Source organism: Bos mutus, chromosome 14 (assembly GCF_027580195.1).
Source record: "Bos mutus isolate GX-2022 chromosome 14, NWIPB_WYAK_1.1, whole genome shotgun sequence".
NCBI classification, from domain to species: Eukaryota; Metazoa; Chordata; class Mammalia; order Artiodactyla; family Bovidae; genus Bos; species Bos mutus.
The window spans coordinates 21442646-21470155 of NC_091630.1; the positions used below are offsets into that span (position 1 = coordinate 21442646).

Here is a 27510-nt window from a genome sequence, read left to right on the forward strand (position 1 = left end):
TTTTACCCAAATATTTTTCTTCAGGTCATTAAAGCTCTTTGTCTTGATGTCATTTGGGGCATATCTCAGTTCTTTTATTTTCTACTTCCAGAATGACAAAAAAAGATTGTTATTTTTTTTCCATTTTATTAAAGAATATATCTTTTGAAAAAAAATTTTCAGGAATCATTCATTATTTGGGTTACTACTTTCTGGAATAATCTTTGCTATTGCAGAATATTATTTAGCAAGCCTACACAATACAAAGTGTTTATCCTGGACTCAGTATTATTATTGATTTTCAATAATCCATTAAAACATCATTGTTTCTTATCTCTGTGTTGTATTATTTTTTTCTTCTTTTTTTTTTTTTTTTTGCTATTATAATTTTTATTTATTTATATATTTTGATTCATTCAATAATCCATTGAGGGAAAAAAAATACTGCTGTATAATATCCTCTGTTACTATTTTGAAATCAAGTGTAATTTTTGAGATAACTTCAAATACTTGGAATCAAAGTTTAAATGTTTATTTCAAGTGATATTCAGAATGCTTTCTAATATTGTTTATTTCTTAAAGAAGTATCTATATAGACTATAAAATTGGGCTTCCCAGGTTGCTCAGTGGGTAAAGAACCAACTTGCCCATGCAGAAGGCACAGGAGACTCAGGTTTGATCCCTGGTTTGGGTAGATCACCTGAAGGAAGGCATGGCCACCCACTCCAGTATTCTTGCCTGAAAGTGAAAGTTAGTCACACAGTCATGTCCGACTCTTTGCAGTCCCATGGACTGTAGCCTGCCCGGCTCCTCTGTCCATGGAATTCTCCAGGCAAGAATACTGGAGTGGGTTGCCATTTCCTTCTCCAGGGTATCTTCCCGAACCAGGGATTGAACCTGGGTCTCCTGCATTACAGGCAGATTCTTTACCAACTGAGCCAACTTTACCATTCTTGCCTGGAAAATCCCATAGACAGAGGAGCCTGGTGGGCTACAGTACATGGGGTTGCAAAGAGTTGGACATGAGTTAAGCAACTGGACATGCATGCACTATACAAAGTAGGAACTTTTTGTCAGGTTAATTATTCTAAATATTTATAGTTGTTGAGAACTATTTGAAGCTCTTCTGGTCAATGAAGAGATGAAAATGTTTTTAGAATAAGCTTAATTCTTTTAATGAAGATTACTAACTGTGTAAAAAAGTGAGCATAGTAGCTGTCTAAATATTTGAATATTTGTCATTCCTTCTCAATTTAAGTGTTTATAAAATATTATTTTATGTTAGCATTGTGCTTTATTCATTATGCTTTACATTTACTATATTTAAAGCCTTTCACTAACATTTTATGTTTTTCAGTAAATTACAAAATACTAAAAATCTTAGTGTGTGGATAACTGTAATCTTAATATTTCCACCTTAGATTATCGACACAATGGTCGGGATCTTCAAAGCTCAACATTGTCAGTGCCAGAACAAGTAATGTCATCCAACCACTGTTCACCGTCAGGGTCTCCACACCAAGTAGATGTTATAGGAAGGACTAGATCTTGGTCACCCAGTGTCCCTCCTCCACAGAGGTAAGACAGCATAACATTTTATAGGATGATATTATAAGCCTATTTATCTTAAAATATTATTAGAAATTTATAAAGATAGGTTCTTACAGAAAAAAGTTATTTAGGGGAAAACATATGTGGTAGTCAATAGCCTATATAATGAGAGTAATACAAAATATGGGCTACTTTGTAACTTTGGATGACCTAAATATGATTTTATTTTAAGTTCATAGTCATAAAGAAGATACAAATTCCAGTCTCATATATATATTGAGCAGATCTAGTTAGACCCAACTAATTGTACTCATGAATGATATTGACATTTTAAGAAATAGGAAAGAATAAACATTTGTTGGAGCAATACAATTAAGAACAATCATGAGAAGACTAAAAGGAAATGCATGAGCAGTGGGAAGAATTGTTTGGAAATCTACAATTCCAGGACTTATATTTAGAGGAAAACTCTAATCAATCCAGTTAAGTTATAGAAATGCTTAATGGAGTAAGAACCATGGAAATGTTTCCGAATCAATCCAATTAAGTTATTGAAAGGCTTACTAGAGTAAGAACTAAGGAAATAATGTTTCTGAACAGGAAATATGTGCATAATTTCACATTTTATATACTTGCAATGTTTAAGGCAATTTGAACCCTTAGAATGACAATCTTAAAACACTTATTTTAAATGAGTAATGGAGTTATTTTTAGACATTTAAACTTAGAATTTTAGGTTGTCATCTTAATTTTATACGTGGCATTAGACTGTCTAAGAGAACAAGATTTATTATATTTATAAATTTAACTTAATTAGAAGGATATTAAGTACTTAAATGTTTATTTAGACAATTAATTAAAAGAGAAAATTTAACATTAAATTTATAAACATAGTTTAAAATATTTGAAAAAACACATTTGAAGATTTAGGTAAGATTGTAAATGGGACTAAAATTATTAAAAGTCTTCTGAAAAGTAACTGTTTAAATGTGGTAGACTTATCAGTAGAATAATAAGATTTGTAATCTGACATTTAAAGTGCAAGAGAGAATAAGATTTTAAATTTGTAGTTTTAGTAAATTAAACCGTTTCTCATAAAAAAAAAAAGGAATTCTTGACTTATCAAAGAATGAATATTTGAACACACCAGTAGAAAATAGACATGGATTTTAGATTAGATTCACCTGCACTTAACAGAAAGCCTGTATGGAAAAGAATGTGCTTAGTCACTCAGTCATGTCCAACTCTTGGGACCCCATAGACTGTAGTCTGCCAGGCTCCTCTGTCCATGGGATACTCCAAGTAAGAATACTGGAATGGGTTGCCATTCTCTCCTCCAGGGGATCTTCCCAACCCAGGAACTGAACCCAGGTCTCCTTCATTGCAGGCAGACTCTTTACCGACTGAGCTGCAAGGGAAGCCTGTAAGATTAGTAAACAACCCAGGCCAAGAATGGTAGCTTAAAAAAATAGTCATTGATCCGTTATAAAAATATCAGTTTAGATTAAAAAAATAAACAATTATTATCCCTAAAATAAGATGGCAAATATATTGTCTATAAGCAACATGCTGAACTCATTTTCTCCACACAAATCTATACTTCCTCCTATATTTCATATTTTATTATCACTACTATACACCTGGGCTGCTGCTTCTGCTGCTAAGTCACTTCAGTCGTGTCCAGCTCTGCGTGACCCCATAGACGGCAGCCTACCAGGCTCCTCTGTCCATGGGATTTTCTAGGCAAGAGTACTGGAGTGGGTTGCCATTGCCTTCTCCCACTACACCTGGGAGTCATCCATTAATAGTTTTCATAATCCCTATCTTCATTCCCATTGATATTGCCTTAATTTTATGCCGGACCTCTTATGGCTTCCTGTGCAGCACTAGTGGGTACTGCCTACCGATGTAGGAGATGTAGGAGGGGTAAGAGATCCGGCTTCCATCTCTGGCTCAGGAAGATCCCCTGGAGGAAGAAATGGCAACCCATTCCAGTATTTTTGCTTGGAAAATCCCATGGACAGAGGAGCCTGGAGGGCTACAGTCCATGCAAGTCACAAAGAGTTGGACAGGACTGAAGCAATTAGCAGGCACACACCTGTTACAGCAGCAATCTCCTAATTTTATTGTCAATCTCCATGTGAAATTTATAGATTTAGCCAGAAGTGCAATTAGTTAAAACAAAGCAAAAATCTTAAGGCTGACATTACAGTGATCTTTTGTCTTTTTATACTGTCTTTATTAAAAAACTTTATTTTTTAGTATAATATATGATTATGGTTTATTAAGATATTTAATGGATCTTGCTATTTCAGTCGAAATGTGGAGCAGGGACTTCGAGGGACACACTCTGCTATAGGACATTATAATACAATTAACCGAATGGATAGACACCGTGTCATGGATGACCATTATTCTCCAGACAGAGACAGGTAAATTTAATCAAATACTGTGAGACCATATTATAATTGCTGCCTACAGGAAGAAAGATTACCATAAAATGTTTTCATCCTGAACTTGGGTATTTCTTAGTTTTTGAAACCATGTGCTTCGTTTACAACATCTACATTAATTCTTATGACTATCACATCATTTTAAAAAATTAAAGAAACAAAAAACAACCTTTTGTTTGCTAAGAAAAAAAATTCATTTTGCTCTTGCAGTTTTGGTACGTTGTTAAATCAAACCAGTTAAGTTAATGAACTTGCACATGAAATTATAATGACAATCATAAGGAAAACAGGATGTTTTGTTATTTTTACTTTATCATAACCAATTAGTATATTGAAAAATACTTTCATGAGACTGTAGATTTAAAGTCTTTTACATTCATCTGGTAAATCAGTGTGACTTTTTATATATAGTCATGTTGAGACAAGTCTGGTTTGTTTAAACAGACAGAAAAACTGATTCATGAAGAGGTTTTTCCTCATGGCTTTCAGTAAACCTTTTAAACAGCTTAAAGAATTATACTTGTTGACTGCTGTGCTTGGAAGACTTCTCTGAATTTTCTCTATTAAATGTGATATACTTAGGCATGTTTCAGTACATACATTAATTACTAATAATTTTTTTAACAAGCTAATTGATTAATCTTCTAGTACATTATTTGATTACATATGAAATGAAAAATGCTATGGTATTTCCTCAAAACTACCAAGTGGGTTTAAGATAAGGATTAGAATAGAAAGCTTAATTTGCTGTTCAGAGAATATTATGATGAAATAACAAGGAACTCAGAAATTTCTTTATATGCATCCTAAACTGATTTTAGTAAAAACACTGGGGGGAAGGGTGGAGATTCAATCAATTGATATGAAATTTTTTTGTCAATACTTATAAATTGTTTTGTCCAAATATAGTCTAACTCTAACTCAGTTCATGCTTATAACATTGTGTTGGAGTACATTTTTTCAAAAGAAATATAGGGAATATCTTAGTCTTCAATAGTGTCAATCAGCTATTGGCTTTTGTGTCTGAGATCTAAGAAGAAATAGGAAGTGAATAAATTAATATCTTAGTGTCAAATGAAAGTTAGTGTAGTGTTTTATTTATTTTTAATTTATTTGACTTTTTCATAGGGGTTTGTATCTTTAAAGTAATTATAGGCATGTTACCTACAAAAATGGATACTTATCAAGTACAATAATTGTGAAAAAGGTAACTCTATTAGAATGATTAGGAATGCATCATATTAGGGTGGATGAATGAGTTTTTCATTACCTAGTAGAATTTTTAAAAATTGATAATATCTTGAAATTTTTCATGTAGTGACTCATAAACTCCTTGTTCACATTGAAGGCATGTTAAGCAGATGATCAGGGAGGAAAGTCTGAAATGACTTTAAATCCTCCAAGTTTATGTAAAATGAACTAGATATGTTCTCTGAAGGCAGTATGGTCTGGGCTAAATCTTGCAGGGAAGAACAGAATAAAATTGACCTCCAGAATTATAAACAAAAATAGTCACTGTCATGACAAGCACATAATATTTTATTGATATTTTGAGACAAAGAGCCCTAAGATTAATGACCTGAAAAATGCTATTCAATCCTTGGTATTAGTTAATATTTGAATTAGTCATAATTGAAATGTCATATTTTATTGTTTTCTTTATAACATTATGAATCTTTTAATTTGGCAAAAACGTTCAAGTAATTCAGAGATTTTGTGGGGAAATTGATCCACATGATTTCATTTCTGTTTTTGAGTCTTGTACATTACCAGATCATAATTACTCTTCATTGTGAGCTGTTTTAAATCCTTTTAGAAATAAATAAAATGGAATTTCATTTAAATAGGCCTATAAAACCATTTCTATATTAATTTTGAGTATTTTTGCAATCATTATTCATTAACATGAGAATCAAAAATGAAAAGCATGGTATTATCCATGAAAATAGTCTATCACATTATTAAACAATGGGTTCTTAATTTCTGTTTTATCCTAATATTCTAAAAGATTTTACATAATAGAATGCATATGAAGGCATTGTTATTTTTATGTACTATTTATAATAGATGGTAAGAATACTCTAAACCTCCTACAGTGAATTTTCATGAACTGTATTTTATAGAATTGGTAAATAATACTGTTGATTTAAAAGCCTAAAAAATAATTTCCTTTGAGATGATAAGTAAAATTTAGTTATTTTGAGTAGTGCATTAATCTTGCTTGTCAGTAAGAATTGACACACTGGACTAGAATATTTCATGAAATGTATTCTTTTTCATGGGATTTGGAACCAAATGGCATTGGGCTTGAATTTAGAATTTTTTTACTACTTGATCCCTGTGTATCTTTGATTTGATTTCCTTATCTACTTGACTTCCTTATCTATAAAATTAGAATATTAATACCAACTTTATAGGGTTGTTGGATAGATTAAGTGAAACAGTGCCACCAATTGAATGGTATGTACTCAGAAAAAGTACCTCTTAACATTTTAAAAGGATCTTTTAGCTTATAAATAATTTACATTTTAATGTGCTCATCAATTAAGCAGAGAAAAGAGAAGTCAGTCAATTCAGTTGTTTTTTTAAAGTGGCTTGTAGAGGATGTAGGATATATGTTGGACCTTGAAAAATGAGCATGTTTATTTAGGCAACAACAAAAGATACAGAGCCAGAATATACATATATTATCAGAAAGACCCAGTAAGAAGGATGAAAGACTAGGGGCATACTAGAAAATTGTGAATAAAGATAATAGCTTAAAAAAAAAAAAAGATAATGGCTTTTACATCGGCCATGTTGGGTGATAAATGATACAACCCCATGGACTGTGGCTTGCCAGGCTCCTCTGTGCATGAAATTCTCCAGGCTAGAATATGGTATGGGTAGCCATTCCCTTCTCCATGGGATATTCTGACCCAAGGATGGAACCCCAGTCTCCCACATTGTGGGTGAATTCTTTATTGTCTGAGCCACCAGGGAAGCCCCAATAAATGATACTGTATGACATTAATTTGTATACCTGGTTGGGCTTCCCAGGTGGTGCTAGTAGTAGAAAACCCGTCTTCCAACACAGGAGGCATAAGAGACATGTTTGATCCCTGCGTTAGGAAGATCCCCTGAAGGAGGATATGGCAACCCACTCCTGTATTCTTGCCTGGAGAACCCCATGGACAGAGGAGCCTGTTGAACTACAGTCCCTAGCATCACAAAGAATCAGACACGACTGAAGCGATTTAAACATGCATACACACACTTGTTTAAACTTACATGGTGTAAGAAAGAGATATCCTTTTCTTATAGATTATATACGAAGAATTATACATAGAATTTTGATTGGATCTTCATTTCTCTGCACATCTCATTTTATTAGTACTAGTCAAATTCCTTTTCTCTTTTGAAAAGAAAGAAGGTTTATTACAAGTAATTCAGAAACTTCCATACAGTGATATTAAATAAAAATGATTAATATAATAGTCATCTTCATCTTCATTCCTCCTACTTTTTTGTATCATTATTTCTCTGGGAAACCCTGATAACTACTACAACTAAGAACATCATTTTCTGGAGCAAACTATGTGACTTTAGTATTAGAAATCATTTCAAGAGCTTATTTATTATAGGAGTTAATTTACTACTAGAATAAGTATAGAGTACTAGATGCTATTTCTATAATATGTCATAGGTATCTTACAGTACACATTTTTTATGTCTATCATAGAGACTGAAATATATTAGTTGCATTTAATTCCATAGAGTATACTTTCAGCCTAATAAGGAATAAAAATAATACTGGCAGAAGATATATTACTTCATAAACTTTTTTCTTCTGTTCATTCAATTAATGCATTTATATTCTATAATATTTTATAAAACAGGGCATATTTGCCCTATTATATGAATTTCTGAAATACTTCAAATACATGCTGTTTCACTATTCTTTAACAGGCTGTCAGCTACCAGAAATTACCAAACCATTTCAGTTATCAGCTTTGAGAGAAATATATCTCTGAAAGTTTGAAAACATAGAGAAAGTAAATGAAAAAGAAAACTCATCCTACAAATTAATGCAACTTTTTATTTATTATATTTCAGGATTAAAGTTTTACTTTTTAAATCATAGTATATTTTAGGAACTATAAAGTATCAAAATAATGACAGTGTTAAAGACAGTTTGGTATTAAATTGAGATTGTTGGAAATTTAGCTTTTAAAATCCACAGATTACTTAAGAGTGAGATTTTTATCTCCCTTTTTTTACAGTCCTTTTTGTAGCTGGTAGTTCCTAAAAGGGAACATGGGGTTGCAAAGCATTGGACATGACTGAGTGACTGAACTGAACTGAACTGAAATGAAAAGGGAATATTCAGGCTAATGAAATACAATGGAAGGATAATTCATTATAAATATAGTTTTGTTTTATCTTCAAAAATTAAATTTCTTAGTAAGAATCAAAGTGTGTAAGGAAATTAGATCAATAATCTTTTTTAGTTCTTTGGATAGTCAAATTTTTTATCAGGATTTGAGAATCTATAAGTTCCTTTATTAATCTTTTTTTTAAATTTAGTCACATTTTGTGGCAATGGATTAATTTCCAAAATATACAAGCAGCTCATACAACTTAATACCAGAAAAACAAACAGCCCAATCAAAAAGTGGGCAAAAACCTAAACAGACATTTCTCCAAAGACGACAGACAGATGGCTGGTAAACACATGAAAAGATGCTCAACATCGCTCAGACTAGAGAAATGCAAATCAAAACTACAATGAGATATCACCTCACACCAGTCAGAATGGCCATCATCAAAAAAATCTACAAACAATAAATGCTAGAAAGGGTGTGGAGAAAAGGGAACCTTCTTGCACTGTTGGGGGGTAATGTAAACTGATGCAGCCACTATGGAAAACAGTATGGAGATTCCTTAAAAAACTAGGAATAAAAGCAATGGAATTGCTGCATTGACCCACTAATCCCCCTCCTAGGCATATACCCTGAGGAAACCAAAATTGAAAAAGACACATGTACCCCAATATTCATTGCAGCACTGTTTACAGTAGCTAGAACATGGAAGCAACCTAGATGTCCATAGACAGATGAATGGATAAAGAAGCAGTGGTACATATATACAGTGGTATATTACTCAGCCATAAAAAGGAACACAGTTCAGTTAGTTCTAAGCCTATTATACAGAGTGAAGTAAGTCAGAAAGATAAAAACAAATATTGTATATCAGTGCATATGTATTGAGTCTAGAAAGACAGTACTGTTTAACCTATTTGCAGAGCAGCAATGGAGACACAGACGTAGAGAACAGACTTATGGACACGGGTGTGGTGGGAGGAAGGAGAGGGTGGAATGTATGAAGAGCATAACATGCAAATATGTACATTACCATATGTAAAATTTATAGCCAATGGAAATTTGCTGTGACTCAGGTAACTCAAACTGGGGTTCTGTAACAACCTAGAGGGGTGGGAGGGAGGTTCAAAAGGGAGGGAACATAGGTATACCTATGGTTGATTCATGCTGATGTTTGGCAAAAACCAACACAATATTGTAGAGCAATTATCCTTCAATTAAAAATAAATAAATGTAATTTTTTTAAAGAAGTAAAGGGGGTTAGACCAAAAAAAAAAAAAAAATTGAGTCATGTTTTGGTTTCCTGTTTTATTCTTTTGCAATGAGTTAAAGTTCTGCTCAATTTTTTAAAATTTTCAAACAAATTGGATTAAATGCAATATTTAAAATAACTTACTTTAACCCCTCATTTACATTTAGGACATTATTTATTGCATAGGTTTTATACTGTCCATTAATTTGGGAGAAAAGTAAGCATGCTTTAATGGATAAGTATAAATAAAATGTTTTTAAATTTCTGTAAGTGGATGCAGCAAATGATTCTGTATCTTAGGTGAATTTTAGGGGACTTACTAAAATAGTATGGTTAATTACTGTAATATTCACAGATGCATTTTTATACTATTACTCCAAGGGGAATCATGACCAGATTATGTTAAGAGGTATAACATGTCTATGGAAAAGCATATAGTCACTGTTCTTCAGAGAAACAGAATTGTTAGGCTGGATAGAGAGAGATTGATAATAGATAGATAGATAAATATATAGATAGGTGATAGATAGATTTATTATGAGGAATTGGCTCACATGATTATACAACCTGAAAAGATCTACCGTCTGCTTTTTGCATGCTGGAGACTTGTGAAATGGTAGTATAATTCAGTCAGAGTACAAGGCCTGAGAACCGGGTGAGCCGGTGGTGCATTAATCAATCTCAGTCAGAGGGCCAGAGAGCTATGAGATGTCAAGCTCATGCCTGATGTCCACCCACACTGGAGTGGGCAATGTACTGATTCCACTGAATCAAATGAGAATCTCATCCTGAGACACCTTTACATACATTCCCAGAAATAATGTTTAAGGTGAGCACCCCTTGGCCAGTTAAGTTGATACATAAAATTGACCATCACAAAAAGGGAAATAAAACAAACTGTTGCGTGATGATGATGATTCCTGTATAGTGTTTTCTTTGGCTTTACAGAGATGAAATTAATTATAAGCTTCTCAAGGAAAATATTAAAAGTTGGGTGATTATATATATATGTGCTCTATGAATATGAAAATTTTAACAGCTTTGAATTTTACACATTTTTGTTACCCTTAAGTAATTTTCAGAGACAGTCTATTCCTTTTTAATGCAGTAAATCCCAACATCACTACTGTTGGGTATTCTTTCTACTCTTTGTAAAGCCAGAAAAATCTTTTTGATACTGTTTTCCTTATTTCTTATACTGCATAGGTTTTTAATCTTTTGTTTACAGCTCTAGAGTGTTTCTGGGATTATATGAATGACTGCTGTCTTTAAACAGTAGGTTCCACATGAAAAGATCATAATTCTGCTTTACCTTTGAGTTCAACTCAAAATATATTTATTGAGTGGGTTAGGCGTTCTGCACAAAGATTTAGAGTAGGCATTATGTTGGTCTAGATAAGCACGTGATCCAATTGATTATACCAAGTAATTATACAATATAGTAACTAGTTATAAAACATAAAAGACCACGAGGCCTAAGCATAATAGTATTAGAACAGATTGGAGAGGAAATGGCCTGCTTGAATTTGTTGGAAAGAGCTTCCAAGAGAAGTTGGACTTCAAAAATTAGTAGAATTTTGAAAGGCAATGAAGTGGAGACAGAGGGAATGATGGACAGGACATTCTTGGCAGAGTGTGGAGCATGAGTGTTGAACATTAACTTAGTCTGAAAGTCAGGAAAGTATGGAATATATTCAGACAATCTTAGTCTGCTGAACCTAGATAAAAAGTCATGGTATGGGAAAAGAGAAGCAATAGAAGATGAAGATTGAATGTAGCTTAGAAATGATGAAAGTGAAAGTGGAGAGTGAAAAAGTTGGCTTAAAGCTCAACATTCAGAAAACTAGATCATGGCATCTGGTCCCATCACTTCATGGGAAATAGATGGGGAAATAGTGGAAACGGTGTCAGACTTTATCTTTTTGGGCTCCAAAATTACTGCAGATGGTGACTGCAGCCATGAAATTAAAAGACGCTTACTGCTTGGAAGAAAAGTTATGGCCAACCTAGATAGCATATTGAAAAGCAGAGACATTACTTTGCCAACAAAGGTCCATCTAGTCAAGGCTATGGTTTTTCCAGTGGTCATGTATGGATGTGAGAGTTGGACTGTGAAGAAGGCTGAGTGCTGAAGAATTGATGCTTTTGAACTGTGGTGTTGGAGAAGACTCCTGAGAGTCCCTTGGACGGCAAGGAGATCCAACCAGTCCATTCTGAAGGAGATCAGCCCTAGGTGTTCTTTGGAAGGACTGATGCTAAAGCTGAAACTCCAGTACTTTGGCCACCTGATGCGAAAAGTTGACTCATTGGAAAAGACTCTGATGCTGGGAGGGATTGAGGGCAGGAGGAGAAGGGGACGACAGAGGATGAGATGGCTGGATGGCATCACTGACTTGATGGACGTGAGTCTGAGTGAACTCTGGGAGTTGGTGATGGACAGGGAGGCCTGGTGTGCTGGGATTCATGGGGTCGCAAAGAGTCGGACACGACTGAGTGACTGAACTGAACTGATAGTGGCAGTAAAAAAGGAAAACAAGGGATAAACCTGAGTTATTTAGGCATTAGAATGAGCAATGGTTATAAATCAGTTGAATGTAGAAAATAGGGAAAATGGATAAGTTAAATTTTGAGACTTTATAGCTTGGTTTATTAAATATTTAAATTCTCAGTTGAAACTGAGATTACAAGAAAACAAATAGCTGAAGTGTTATATTAAATTCCAAAGAGGATTAAAGAATTATAGTTAACTACTAGGAGGCCCTTTAAAATGATAGGGTTCTAGATTCTAAAGATATGTGAAGGACTGCTCTGGGAGGTAAGGATGAGGCCAAATGGGCAGGATCTAGGCTTCGTCTTCCCTCTGTAGACAGTGCCATTCTGATTTTATTGGATTCCTAAATATTGGTTTGACATGAATTTTGTATGAAAAAACAAATGGTCTTCTACTTAAAAAGAACGTTGGAAAGCTACTTCTCCAGCTGTCTTACTTACAGTTGCAGCTCCAGATGTTCAAATTGGCCAATGTCTTACACATCTCACAATTAGCATGTGTTTTTCTGAAATGCTTACATGACACTCAAGCAGCCATGTGGAGATCTCAGGAAGCTGCTGGAAATGTGAAACCCAAAGAAAAATCAAGGTTAAACCAAAGTGAGAATTTACACTATAAAAACAAATAGTATTATCCAGAAAGAATGTGTTTGAGTATGAAGAAAGTCAAGGAAAAATCTTGGGAAACCACTGCCTCTGAGGAATAAAAGAAAGGGAATCAATAAGTGAAATGGATAAGGAAACAGTTAGTAGGCAGGAGACCAGGCCAGTGTATACATGTTAAGAGCCTGTGTTTTGGCTAAAGGAAGCCCTGAGTTTAAAAGCCAGTTGTGCTCCTTACTTTACAGTTGTGTGCAAGCACTCACAACCAGTTTTCTCTGACTGTGGGAATACGAGACCCTATCTCGAAGGGTTGTTATGAGTAGTGAGACATAGACAAAACTTAAATGGAGTATGTGGCACATAGTTAAGTGTTAATAGACACTATTAAAGAATCCGCCTGCCAATGGAAGAGACTCAAGAGTCAAGGGTTCGATCCCTGGGTTGGGAAGATCCCCTGGAAGACGAAATGCAACCCACTCCAGTATTCTTGCCTGGAAATTTCCATGGACAGAGCAGCCTGGCGGGCTACACTCCATAGGGTAGCAAAGAGTCAGACAGGACTGAGCTCACACACAAATTTGTAATAGCCTGAGAGAATAGTGTTTCAAAAACCAAGAGGAGTGTCAAGAAATAGAGGTTGAAAATCAGTGTCTAAAGCCATAGATAAATGGAGCATAATGAAGATCAAGAAGAAATTAAAGGATTTTTTAGAATTTCACAGATAAAACTCACAGAATACCTTGAAGAGAATAGTAGAGGCAGAAGTCAAATTACAGTAAACTTTAAGCATGACTGAAAAGTGAGAATGTGATAGCAAGAATTGTAGATACATCTAAAAGATGTTTTTTGATGAAAAAAGAGAGAGGAAGGCAAAGTTGTTGAAGTTTTTATTTTGAGAATTAAATGTGATTGTGGAAGGGAAGGCATGAGACAAAAATGAATGAAGCAAGGCCATATGGGAAGTAGGATTACAAGTAGAGGAATTTCTTCCTTTTTTGGAGAAGAATAGGACAAGTGAAGATACAAATGTATATGTCCTCTTTAGAGATGTTGAGAGAGATCAAGGTGAGTTTCCATTTTTTACTGAAGCGTAATGATAATCTGCCAAAATTAAGTGTTTTGACATGAAAGGTTAAAATTTTTTTTTAATTATATTAGTGCTATGGAAATAAGAGAATCAGCTACAGAGGGGTAAAAATGAAAATGTACTGCTTTGATGGCTTATGGTAAGTCATGAGGCATGAAGTGCAGCAGAATCAATAGCATGTAATGAACAGTGACTGGAAAATGGAATAGCATCCAATGCATTTAAAAAATAAAATTAATATTCGAATAAACTAATTTCAAATAATTAGTATTCAAAATAAAGTAATATTAAAATAAAGCAATATTCAAATGAAGTATTCAGTTTGTTCCCTACTAAATGAAATTTTATAAACTCTTTTAGTTACTTTTAATTAGTAATGATTGTAAAAGAAATCATTGCCTTATGAAATCCCCTAAGTGTGATAACTATTAGAAATTATCTCTTTTAATATTTTCTTCTCAAGCTTTCTGGTTATTTTATTATTTTTCTTTCCCTGCCTTTCCTCCCCCAAAATGAGGAAGCATCTATATTATAATACATTTTATAGATGATGCTGAGGATGTTTGTGGTAATCGATAAGGTTTTATTTTTAAATATTATTTGTTTAAATCTCAATTCGTTACATTCTGTTGTGTTTTGTTTTAGAATATTTAGACCATTTTAACCTTTAGCACTGCCGTATTACAATGGACATTGGGAAGAAGGAGCAAACTTTCCAGTAACGACTTTCATTTGCTTTGCTTGCTCTCTGCTTATCTTTTTTGAATCTCACTTTTAAAAATTAAACGATACCGTCTTCATTTCTTTCCTGAGTCTCATTTATATTCTTGTTTCCTGCCATGCTTGCAGTCATTTTCTTACTCTACCTCGCTCCAGATACAGTCAGAGCGTTGAACATCATCACAGGGATGGCAGGTATTTTTTTCTTACAATTGAGTCTGTTTGTAGAATTGCATGTGCCTGTCTATTGATATTAACTCACTTCTATTTTATATATATATATGTTTGTAGTTATTGATGAAATATTATCCTTGTAAAAAGTAGAAAATAAAGCATATATAAACAATTTAATTGTATTGGGCTGGGATCATCTCTGTGATGATTCTAAAAATGTAATTCACCAGAAATTACTTTTGAATCATTACATGGAAAAGTAGAATAACAATATTTTTAAAGATTAATACAGTTGACAGCTCATCTTCCTCTGGAGAGTTCATAATCAGATATCCAAACAGCACTAGTTGATAACAACCCACTTCTACCTCCCTCCAAATCAGCGTTTGAAAAGTGCTTAGATTGAACAGAGGTTTATGAGGCTGAACTCAGGTTTACAGTTACTTTATCAAGGGTTTCTGTGATCTACTCATTGGTTATAGTAGATGAATCTGGATCCCTGGAGAATACTGGGTTTGTGAGAACATCCTTGTTCTTTTCTACTCTCCCACCATTCTCCTTGTATTGAAGAAAAATATAAATTGCCTGGCATTTAACAGAAAGGAGGATTACCTCTCTAGTTATTCCCAGAAGGAAATCTAGGAGGGAAAGAAGGTCTCTAAAGCTTGCAGTTTCTCAAGGCTAAACATAGCTGTAGGGATTTGAGCCAGTTCAGTGACAACATTTTGAGGCCCTGTAGGCAGAAAAAGAACAGCAATGATAATGTGGTTGTGGGTTCAGCTATACAGATAGGGAATTAATGTGCTGTACTCACTCTCACTATAGTTTCAGAGTGATTTGGGTTCTTTGTGGCCACTTTTATCCTATTAGTTTAGTTAATTGAGAGTTGATAATGAAAGAGCTTAGGAAAAATAATTGAAACTAGTGGGTAAATACCTAAGATTGAATTCATTTAGACAAATATGGAAGGAAACATAAGAGATAGTATCAACAGTAAATTCCTAATAATTCAAGTTTTGTGATGTCTTTCTGTACGTGTATCTGAAATTTAGTGCCTTCAGGTTACTATACGGTAGTGGTTATTGCTATGTTTTATTTTCTTTACATTTCGTAGTCTCTTTTTCTATTATTTTGCTTCAATACTAAATAGCTTTTGTTTTTTTATTGTTAGTGTTTGTCATCTTTCTTATTGCTGTATATTACTTTCAAACTCTTTTTTGGTTGCAATGATTATACATTTATCTTACAAAAGTGTGAAAAATAGTTATATACCTATCCTTATAATTGGGTAAGACCTTTTTTAAGGTAGGTGGCATGAATGAGATATTATTGACTATAGAATTCTTATGCCGGTATCCTTCCACTTAAACATAAATTAAAATCATGCATCACATTAGTTTTTTTATGCCCTATGTTTTCCTTAGTTATCAATAAGTAGATTGCTTCATATTATTTATTCTTTCAGTGAACCGACATAGATAGAGCCAGTCCTTGAACAGCTCTAGGTTGATTATCAATTTCATATTCTTACTCATTTTCTCAACCTCAGCCTAGCTGGGCTATTTTGAAAGAGAGATTTCTGAATTGTCTTTTGTACGACAATTTAGTTTGTGGTCAGGGCCCACAATATCACTGATGTTTATATTAAAGGAAAATCAGTTTTAGAAAACAAATTATCAAATAACTTACTCTAAGATTTGTTGTCACTTAAATGATTCAAATTTGTGAGTCTAGTGTATACTTACTCTGGAAAAATTGGATAGACATTGTAAGAATGCAGTTCTTTAGTTGCTTTCAATAATATTATCTTTTATTATTAGTTTGATTCATACAAAAGCATGTCTGCATGTTTCAAAGCATAGTAGTAAAATAAACATTTAGGAATCTACTACCCCTACCAAGAACCAGAATATATAGTTAATATTCCTTCATCTACCTCTAGGCTTCTTGCCTATTGCATTCCTATTGTATTCCACAGAAATAGTAAAGACTGTATTGAATTTTCAGCTTAACATTTCCTTCATTTGTTTTTTTTTTTTTTTTAAGTGACTTTGATCATTGATTTCTCTCTCCTAACTTTCTGAGTTACTTAGTTCTTCTGATTCCCATTTTAGTCCACTATGAGATTCTGGGGATTATTGAAGATACAAAAACTCATCTAGTCAGCTATCCCTTCTCCTTTATTTATTACCATAATGTTTAATGCATCTTGTTTAACCCCTGTACCTTTGTACATATTGCAGCTGAACACAGCCATGCATTTCCCTTACATGTTGATATCATCTGTTGACTTCTTGATTATACTATTTTATTTACTGAAGATTTTAGCATGTGGCTTTAGTCTCCCTCTTTATCATAATTCCTGCCATGTACCTGAATGATGTTGTGTGTGTGTGCACTCAGTCATGTCCAACACTTCTCAACCCCATGGACTGTAGTCCGCCAGGCTTCTCTGTCCTTGGGATTCTCCAGGCAAGAATCCTGGAGTAGTTTTCCATTTCCTTCTCCTGGCAATGTTAGCATTCACCTGAATGATCTATTTAACACCCACTCACTTCCTGGAGTATCTCAAATTGGAGTTAGTGAGCTTTACTCTCAGTTCTGCTTTAGTTACTCACTCCCATGGCCATGCTCTGAATATTATCATCACTTGAAACTGTTCTACCTGTGAAATTTTTTTTTAATTAATTTTTTATATAACTTTTAAAGATTACTTTCCATTTATAGTTATTGCAAATGCTTCAGTCTTGGACAATAACTACACATGGTTCTTTCTTATTCTTTCACTGAGTTACTTTTAACTCACTGATTCTTTTATCCACTCTGTTTTTATCCACCCTTTACCTTTCCCAATTTGCCTCCACTTTACTTACATATTTGGAGGTTGAATCCTTTCTTGGAAACATCCTCAGTTCAGTTCCCTTGCTTCATTGTTCTTCTTTTACATTTTTGACGAAGTCCAAGTCTGGAGTAATCTCTTTCTCTTGACAAATGGTTTTGATCTAAATTATCCAAGTTCTCTCTAATTACCTACTGAAGAAAAAAGTGACTGAACATCCAAAGGAAAAGTGACCTCTTTATTGAGGATTGTGAAAAGAATAAAAAGAAATTGGCACCAACTTTCTAAGCATTCAGTTTCCCAGTCTATATTTCAAGGTGGCATTTACTGTCATGGTCTGGGAATTCCCCTTCTGTGAATAAATATGTGTTAATAGTTCCAAGTGGACCACTGTTTGGCTATATAAAATCTGGAATTTTCTGAATGGAATAAATGTATAATAGTTAACTCAACATGGCATCCTCAATATGTGAAGAATCAGAATCACTGGCCTCTCTACTTCACATTTGTAAAATAAGATATTATGTATGCTGTCTCTTCGGAGAAGGCAATGGCACCCCACTCCAGTACTCTTGCCTGGAAAATCCCATGGACGGAGGAGCCTGGTAGGCTGCAGCCCATGGGGTCTCGAAGAGTCAGACACGACTGAGCGATTTCACTTTCACTTTTCACTTTCATGCATTGGAGAAGGAAATGGCAACCCACTCCAGTGTTCTTGCCTGGAGAATCCCAGGGACGGGGGATCCTGGTGGGCTGTCGTCTATGGGGTCTCACAGAGTCGGACACGACTGAAGCGACTTAGCAGCAGCAGCAGCATGCTGTCTCTTTGGAACAGATGAATAGAAGCTTAATGTTTGCTAAACTTCTTTTATATCACTTCAGGGAACAAATATTTAACTAATATTAGGGATCAAGACTTTTTTCCTCTGGACAAGTTACACTGACCAGGGCAAAATTATCTTTGATCATTGCATATTTTAAAACACATTCAAAATTTAAACAAACATATTTGGAATGGATATCATGTTACCTTTTACTGATATCCCTCTAAGATATATCCTTTATTTCAATAAATATATCTTTTATATTTTAAAATCTATCCTCATATCTTACTTTCCCCCCAAGTATTTATCTTTACTTAAAGCTATACATGGGGTTTCCCAGGTGGTGCAAGTGGTAAAGAACCCACCTACCAATGCAGGAGATGTAAGAGATGCAAGTTCAACCCCTGGATTGGGAAGATTCCCTGGAGGAGGGCATGGCAATGCACTCCAGTATTCTTGCCTAGAGACTCCCATGGACAGAAGAACCTGGTGGGCTACGGTCCATGGAATCACAAAGAGTCAGAATCAGACACGACTGAAGTGATTTAGCATGCACACATGCAAAGCTACATAGCATATTAAGGAATTACTAACATTGATGGTGGACATGGCATTTTGCATAAAGATGTGATGGAGGAGATGATAGGTGGGCTATATCTTAAAGGAAGAATTAGAAATATTTAGGTAGAGTAAGGTAGGATCTTGGTGAAATTTTAAAGAAATGTATGAGCAAAGTTGGGCTTCCCAACCTGCCTGCCAGTGCAGGAGACAAAAGAGACATAGATTCGATCCCTGGGTTGGAAAGATCCCCTGGAGGAGGGCATGGAAACCCACTCCAGTATTCTTGCCTGGAGAATCCCATGGACAGAGGAGCCTGGCGGGCTACAGTCCATAGAGTTGCAAAGGGTCGGACACGACTGAAGCAATTTAGCATGCATGTATGCATAAGCAAAATTACTGGAGTAATAAACACTGTGTTTTAGTGCTGTTGGAGCATTCACTACAAGGCAGGGAATAGCAAGGGATGAATCTGTAATGATAAAGATAGTCCCGATTATGAATAATCTTGTATCCTCTGTTAAGGAACTTAAATCTAAGACTGTGATAGAAGCGCTTTGAAGAGTTTTAGTTTCAGGATGGCTGTAGTACATTTATTCACTCTAGAGACTATGGGGATGGTTGATGAGAGAAAAGTGTATGAAAAAGAAAAACACATACTGAGGTATTTGCCTTGGTCTAAGAAATGGCAACCCACTCCAGTGTTCTTGCCTGGAGAATCCCAGGGACGGGGAAGCCTGGTGGGCTGCCATCTATGGGGTCGCACAGAGTCGGACACGACTGAAGCGACTTAGCAGCAGCAGCAGGACAACAAAAGCTCTTTGAGAGTCTGAACTAAGTAAGGTAGTGGCTGGAGAGATAAATGATGAGAGCCAATCAATTAAATTCAATATTACCTGGTAAATAATCAGATTTGGATGTTGAGGGGAAGCCAAGAGTCAAGAAACATTCCAGTTTTATTGGCTGAGTAACTGGGTGCATGTGGTACCTTAACAGAGATGGGGGAATTGTTCGGAGAGGAATCAGTTTAGTTGAGAGACAAGTTCGGTTTTAGAATTATTGAGAAGGGTGGGGGAAGCTTCTAGCAAGAAGTAAATTAAATAATTTTAAAGCTTAAAGAAGTTTAGGCTATGTATAATCATTTAGGAGTAAATTTACTACTCGTGGAAAGTAGCTACAAAAATGAAAGTGAAATCAGCCAGAGATACTACCCATCAAATGAGGGCCCAGGAGTTTTCCTCTGCCATGGAAGATTGACAGACAGAGAAAGAGAAGCTTCTGAAGGACATAGTGATGGAAGAATAGAAAAGTAAGAAGAACAGAGCTTAAAAAAATAATTTGAAGAAGGAAGAGATAATATCAACAGTAAAAATAAATGAAAGTAAAGGTATATGAAAAATACCATTAGATTTGTCAAGGAAGAAGTCATTGATGATTCCAACTCAGGCGATTTTGGAAAGATGATGAGAGGAGAAAAGCAGATTGCAGGGCCTGAGGCATGATTGGGGGATAATAAATACATCATGTGATTGGAAGATAATAAATACATCAAAGGAGTGTGGAGAAATATTGGGTAGGGGCATATGATGTCAGACTAGGTTTCTTTCTTTCAGAGTAAGAAATACATCTTATGTTTATAGGCTTGGAGGAAAAAATCCTTTGGGGAAAAAAGAATAGGTTGAAAAAAGGGAAAAAGAAATGATGACTAGAAGAAAAGTCTTAGAGCAGTGTGTGGGGCTAACCACACAGATGGAGTTTCTAAATATAAAAAGTTCTTATCTACCATTGAGACAGGAGGGAAATAGATGACAGAGTTGGAACTAAGTAAATTTTTAAAGGATGTTAATCGAAGGTAATTATATTTGATAACCTCAATTTTGTTGCTGCTATAATTGAGATTATATGGTTATTTTTGAGACAAATTCCCGAAGGTTGAATATGATGTTTAATTGAAAATGAGAAAGTTTTAATATTCATTGTATAAAAACTGATGGGAACTGATTAAATATAAGTAGAAAAATTGTTAATGATACCATCACAGCAGATGTTAGAAACGATGAATTTGCAAAGTGCTAATGCTCAAACTACCCCACAATTGCACTCATCTCACACGCTAGTAAAGTAATGCTCAAAATTCTCTAAGCCAGGCTTCAGCAATACGTGAACCGTGAACTTCCAGATGTTCAAGCTGGTTTTAAAAAAGGCAGAGGAACCAGAGATCAAATTGCCAACATCCGTGGATCATCGAAAAAGCAAGAGAGTTCCAGGAGAACATCTACTTCTGCTTTATTGACTATGCCAAAGCCCAGGATCACAATAAACTGTGGAAAATTCTGAAAGAAATGGGAATACCAGACCACCTGACCTGTCTCTTGAGAAACCTGTATGCAGGTCAGCAAGCAACAGTTAGAACGGGACATGGAACAACAGACTGGTTCCAAATAGGAAAAGGAGTACGTCAAAGCTGTATATTGTCACCCTGCTTATTTAACTTATACACAGAGTACATCATGAGAAACGCTGCTCTGGAAGAAGCACAAGCTGGAATCAAGATTGCCGGGAGCAATATCAATAACCTCAGATATGCAGATGACACCACCCTGATGGCAGAAAGTGAAGAGGAACTGAAAAGCCTCTTGATGAAAGTGAAAGAGGAGAGTGAAAAAGTTGGCTTAAAGCTCAACATTCAGAAAACGAAGATCATGGCATCTGGTCCCATCACTTCATGAAAAATAGATGTGGAAACAGTGTCAGACTTTATCTTTTGGGGCTCCAAAATCACTGCAGACGGTGACTGCAGCCATGAAATTAAAAGACACTTACTCCTTGGAAGAAAAGTTGTGACCAACCTAGATAGCATATTGAAAAGCAGAGACATTACTTTGCCAACAAAGGTCCATCTAGTCAAGGCTATGGTTTTTCCAGTGGTCATGTATGGATGTGAGAGTTGGACTGTGAAGAAAGGTGAGCACCGAAGAATTGATGCTTTTGAACTGTGGTGTTGGAGAAGACTCTTGAGAGTCCCTTGGACGGCAAGGAGATCCAACCAGTCCATTCTAAAGGAGATCAGCCCTGGGATTTGTTTGGAAGGAATGATGCTAAAGCTGAAACTCCAGTACTTTGGCCACCTCATGCGAAGAGTTGACTCATTGGAAAAGACTCTGATACTGGGAGGGATTGGGGGCAGGAGGAGAAGGGGATGACAGAGGATGAGATGGCTGGATGGCATCACTGACTTGATGGACGTGAGTCTGAATGAACTCCGGGAGTTTGTGATGGACAGGGACGCCTGGTGTGCTGGGATTCATGGGGTTGCAAAGAGTTGGACATGACTGAACTGAACTGAACTGAACCTGTATGAATGCATGCTTTGCTTAAGAAATATCCAGTTGCCTAAATATAGAAAAATCATTATGGCATTGAACCAATTTTAGGGTTTTGATGACTGTTTGGAAGATTTGGGATAGAAGGGAATCTGTTGTTATAGAAATGGTTCAGATGATCAATCATAGAGTCTAAGATGGGTAAGGAAGGAAGAAAAGTAAAGAGGTACTATATTCTGACAGAAATTGGTAGGTTCATGGAATGAAGTGTCAAATGGAGATCAAGAAAAGTGGAAGTGAGATTATAAAACACCTGAAATAATTAATGATCGTCATCAGTTTGATATTAGAGTTTAGTATTTTAGGGTTTGACTAGTTTCACTGGATTCTAAGATTCACCGTATTTCCCCAGAAAGGAGTGCTGATGCAGGGGAAAAGTGAGGCTTATTGAAGTTTCATAGAGTTATGGTTCAAGATTATTGAACGATTTCCTGCATGTACATTGAAATCTCCTGGAATCACCATAGAATTTATCTAAAGAAAATGGCTGATAAAAATTCCCCAAATAATCAATAACTAAGGGATATTGACTGGAAGTTGATAGTTATTAGCGACCTGAGTTAATAATGGATCTTACAGCCAAGTGGCATCCTTGATAGAAATAAGGACATGTATGTTACAGTGGAAGAACTTGGCCAGAGTGTCTCCAGGGAGCCAATCTCTCCTGAATCCATGGACTATGAAATGTGAAAGAATAAGTAGCTTCTGCAGGTGAGAGTTACCCTGGAAGGAGAATCTGCAGGGTTGAGCTAAGTGCTATTTGAGATAGGGATATGCAGAAACTATTCTGCAGAAAAGCTGATGACATAAGGAAGTTATGTCATAGATGAAAATTCTTGAAAATACGAGAATAAAGAAAATTAAAATGGTATGGAAGATAATAGAGGAAATGAAGAATTTAGAGAGAAGAAGCTGTCAAGGGACAACTGGGCTTTCTCTGTACTTGATACTAAGAATTATACAAATAAGATGCTTAAATAGAAGTGATGTACCTGAGACATCTAAATGTATCCTAAGTTGTTTTGGTGCCAGAATGGAGTAAGGTTCTGGGAAGGGTCTGACCTGGGGCTAGAGTAGTACTGTGAAATGCCATCACGTTTGGAGAGAGGCAGCGAGTGGTCTTATCTTAAGGTATTTGGGGTCATGAGGAGGACCCAAGTCAGAGAAAGCATTCTCACAAAACTCAAAAAAGGGCTTCCCTGGTGATCCTTCACTGTGCCCTTCAAGTGCTACTCCAAAGTCACCTCCAACTGCCCACGGTCTGCCAGGCCCAGGACCCCACAGCACATCACATCCTTCTTCACCACAGGTCTACCATTTGATTTCTTACAGTCTTCATCTATCTGCTGATATTTCTCTAGCTTTTCATGCAAGAGATATTCTCCATCTTTTCTAAGATAGTCTTTAACACACCAGTCATACAATATTTTAAATTCCCTGCCTGATAGTCCCAACATCTGTGGATATCTGAGTTTGACTCTGTTTCTTGACAGTGGGCCTTGTTTTTCTTGCTTGTTGGTGTCTCCAGTAATTTTTTTTTTTGACTGTTAGACATCATATCATGACTGACAAAGAGGATTATGCTTGAAAATGTGCACACCTCTTGTTCTGTGTGTGTGTCTGTGTATTTGGGAGGGGATGAATCAGTCTTCTAATCACTATTCTATGTGATTTGAACTAACATTATGAAGTAGCAGTGAAGGGCAGCAAGCACAAGTGTATATGAGGAACTTCCACTATCCATGTAAAACTAGCAAAACAAAAGGAATGCTAGTGAATTGTTCAAAGCTGACCTATGAATCTGTTGAACACGACACTCAGATATTCTCGAGTAAGGACTATGCCTTATCACATTTACTCCTATCAAACAATATCAATTCATAATTTGGTTCTTCAGAGATACAACTTTAGTTCAGTTCAGTTGCTCAGTTGTGTCCGACTCTTTGTGACCCCTGTGGACTGCAGCACACCTCGTGTCTGACTCCTTGTGACCCCCATGGACTGCAGCACACCAGGCCTCCCGTCCATCACCAACTCCTGGAGCCTATTCAAGCTCCTGTCCATTGAGTCGGTGATGCCATCCAACCGTCTGATCCTCTGCCGTCCCCTTCTCCTCCCGCCTTCAATCTTTCCCAACATCAGGATCTTTTCAAATGAGTCAGTTCTTCATATCAGGTGGTCAAAGTATTGGAGTTTCAGCTTTAGCGTCAGTCCTTCCAATGAATTCAGGACTGATTTCCTTTAGGATGGACTGATTGGATATCCTTGCAGTCCAAGGGAGTCTTCTCCAACACCACAGTTCAAAAGCATCAATTCTTCAGCGCTCAGCTTTCTTTATAGTCCAACTTTCAAGACCCGCTTTCCCCCTCAGTCAGTCTCTGCCATCAGGAAGCTTCTATAAGCCTCTTATCCTTCTCCATCAGAGGGCAAACAGACTGAAAACCACAATCACAGAAAACTAACCAATCTTATCACGTGGACCACAGCCTTGTCTAACTCAATGAAGCTATGAGCCATGCCATGTAGGGCCACCCAAGACGGACAGGTCATGGAGAGTTCTGACAAAACATGGCCACTGGAGAAAGGAATGGTAAACCACTTCAGTATTCTTGCTTTGAAAACACCGTGAACAATATGAAAACTGAAAAATATAGGACACTGAAAGGTGAACTCCCCAGGTCAGTAGGTGCCCAGTATGCTACTGGAAATCAGTGGAGAAATAACTCCAGAAAGAAAGAAGAGATGGAGCCAAAGCAAAAACAGCACCCAGTTGTGGATGTGACCCATGATGGAAGTAAAGTCCAATGCTATAAAAAACAATATTGCTTAGGAACATGGCATGATAGGTCCATGAATCAAAGCGAATTGGAAGTAATCAAATGGGAGATGGCAAGAGTGAACATCAACATTTTAGGAATCAGTGAACTAAAATGGACTGGAATGGGTGAATTTAACTCAGATGACCATTATGCATCTTTAAAAAGTTTGTTATTTTATGGACTCTTTGAGGACCTAGGAAAGGAAACCATAGGGCTAATACCTTGACAGAATAGCTTGAATTTCTTACAGTTGACAAAACACTTTTAATACTTCACCATCCACTGAAAATAAAATTATTTAGTACAATAAGAATATTGTAGATGGAACGTGATAATCTCTCAAGACTTTAAAAATACATATTTTAAAGATGTATTAATTCACTGTGTGTTTAATTGTTCCTGAGTAAATAACCTTGCTTGTTTGTGGTTTTGTTTCTGTTGTTTTTTAAAGTAAAAATTAAGTGACAGTGAGAATTATAACTATGAATACTTATTTAAATACTCAAAACATCCTCAAACATTTATATTTTATATGTTTTTGCATGTGCATGTTTACTAATATATCTTTATTGTTCAGTATTGTATTTGTCCCTAGTTTTCTTAAGAAAATTGCGATAATCTTTTCTTCTTGCTATTTACAATAATGACTGTTTTATGATAATACTTCTGTAGATAAAGGACCATTTTATTTTTATGATAAAAATAAGTTTATGAGTAATAGTAACATGTTTTTCTACATTAAAGTATCTTGTTTTTTTCCCCATCAATATGTGTATTATTACCATTTTTACATGTTAGATTGTTATTAAGTTGGCTGACTCTAGATATTACTGTTATTTTTTATAACCTCATCTACTTTTAACTAACATACATATTTAATGTTTAATTGAACAGAAATGTTCTGATATAAAAAATCTATCATGTCCAAGGAAAATTAATCTATCTTCCACCAAAATAATAAAATATTTCTATTTATACACATGATACAAATATTCAGAAATATTCATTTATTACCATGGTATTTTGGGTCTTCCAATTCTCTTAACTCTGGGAGCAATACTAAAATATATAAACTGGGTTTTAAAAGGTTAAACTTATACATCGCACAATATGATGTACCAGAAAATTATAGAGTTTAATTATATAATTGCTTTAAATTACTTGATATATTATACAGCATGTAACATATTAATTACCCTATATCTCATTTTTAAATTCTACAATGTGCTTGTTTCTTCCTTCAATTATGTAGTTAATGCTTAGAAAATCTCTACACATTGAAGGTATTTAATGAAAAGTATAATGCTGCTGCTGTTAATCAGCTTGCTATATTATGTAATACAGATTTATGAAAGTCATGTCTTGCTCCAAATCTGAGATTATACTTTTTGTCCTTCGGAGATATCTCCAAATTTTTTTTTTTTTTTTAATATTAGGATTTCGACCTTACAAGGAAATTATTTCCTTATAAAGAAGAAAAATAATTCCTAAATAGCTTTACTTTGTGTAAGCCTATGAGAAAGAAACCCTATTACATTTACTTACCACATCTTTACAATATAAATATAAAATAAATCTGTCTGATTTAACATAGATTCTAAGGCCTGAGTTATGTCCTAGGACAATTTTCATTGATATCTGAACAATACTTTGAAGCATTGTGCAGTTTGTTTTTCATTGTTTTAGTAATCTTGGTATTTTTTTTATCATACTTAAGAGAGAGTCTACATCGAGTTTATGTTGATCTGGAATTGCATTATTGCAATGGTTGAATATAAATGAAAGAAAATGCTCACTGGCCTTTGCTTCTCTGTGACACTGCATAACTCCATGTACTTGTAGACTGGGAGAAATAAGTGACAAGGATGGTGAAATAAGTAGACAGCTGTGCCAAATACTTGAAAATTTAAAAAAATTTTCAAGAGCAACTATATGAGTGGGAAAATGATTGAAAATGGACAACTTTGCTAGATAATTATAAAATTATTTTCCCCTTAGAAATCAAAATCTGCACATACTATTAAATGATTTTAAAGCTGACTTGATACAATACAAGGTCTTGTTACAATACTGTCAGTCAACATGAATTAGCTTCAGCTGTGGAGGATCCTGTACAAATGCTTGCAGTTTAGAATAGTAGTCACTAAATAAGCAGAACTATATCCATATCTATCCAGGTAAATGGCACATAGAAACTCTAAGAAACTCTAAACTATTTTAAGCATATATACCAGAAAATGTAAACTAAAAATAGAGTTATGACAGATATTAAATCACTTTTATAAGATAATCAAATTATTAACCTAACAAAAATTTAAATTTACAGGTGAGAGTTTCCTGGTGTTTTATATGGCTTG

The 27510-nt window shown here is 35.2% G+C and overlaps 1 protein-coding gene across 1 annotated transcript in view; it reads left to right on the forward strand.

Moving 5' to 3' along the window:
• RIMS2 (regulating synaptic membrane exocytosis 2) overlaps positions 1-27510 on the forward strand; it is a 601046-nt gene that overhangs the window by 365354 nt on the left and 208182 nt on the right. The window contains exons 16-17 of the mRNA XM_070382789.1: positions 1401-1557; positions 3846-3962. Coding sequence (XP_070238890.1) covers positions 1401-1557; positions 3846-3962 — 274 coding nt within the window. The remainder of the gene's footprint in view (positions 1-1400; positions 1558-3845; positions 3963-27510) is intronic.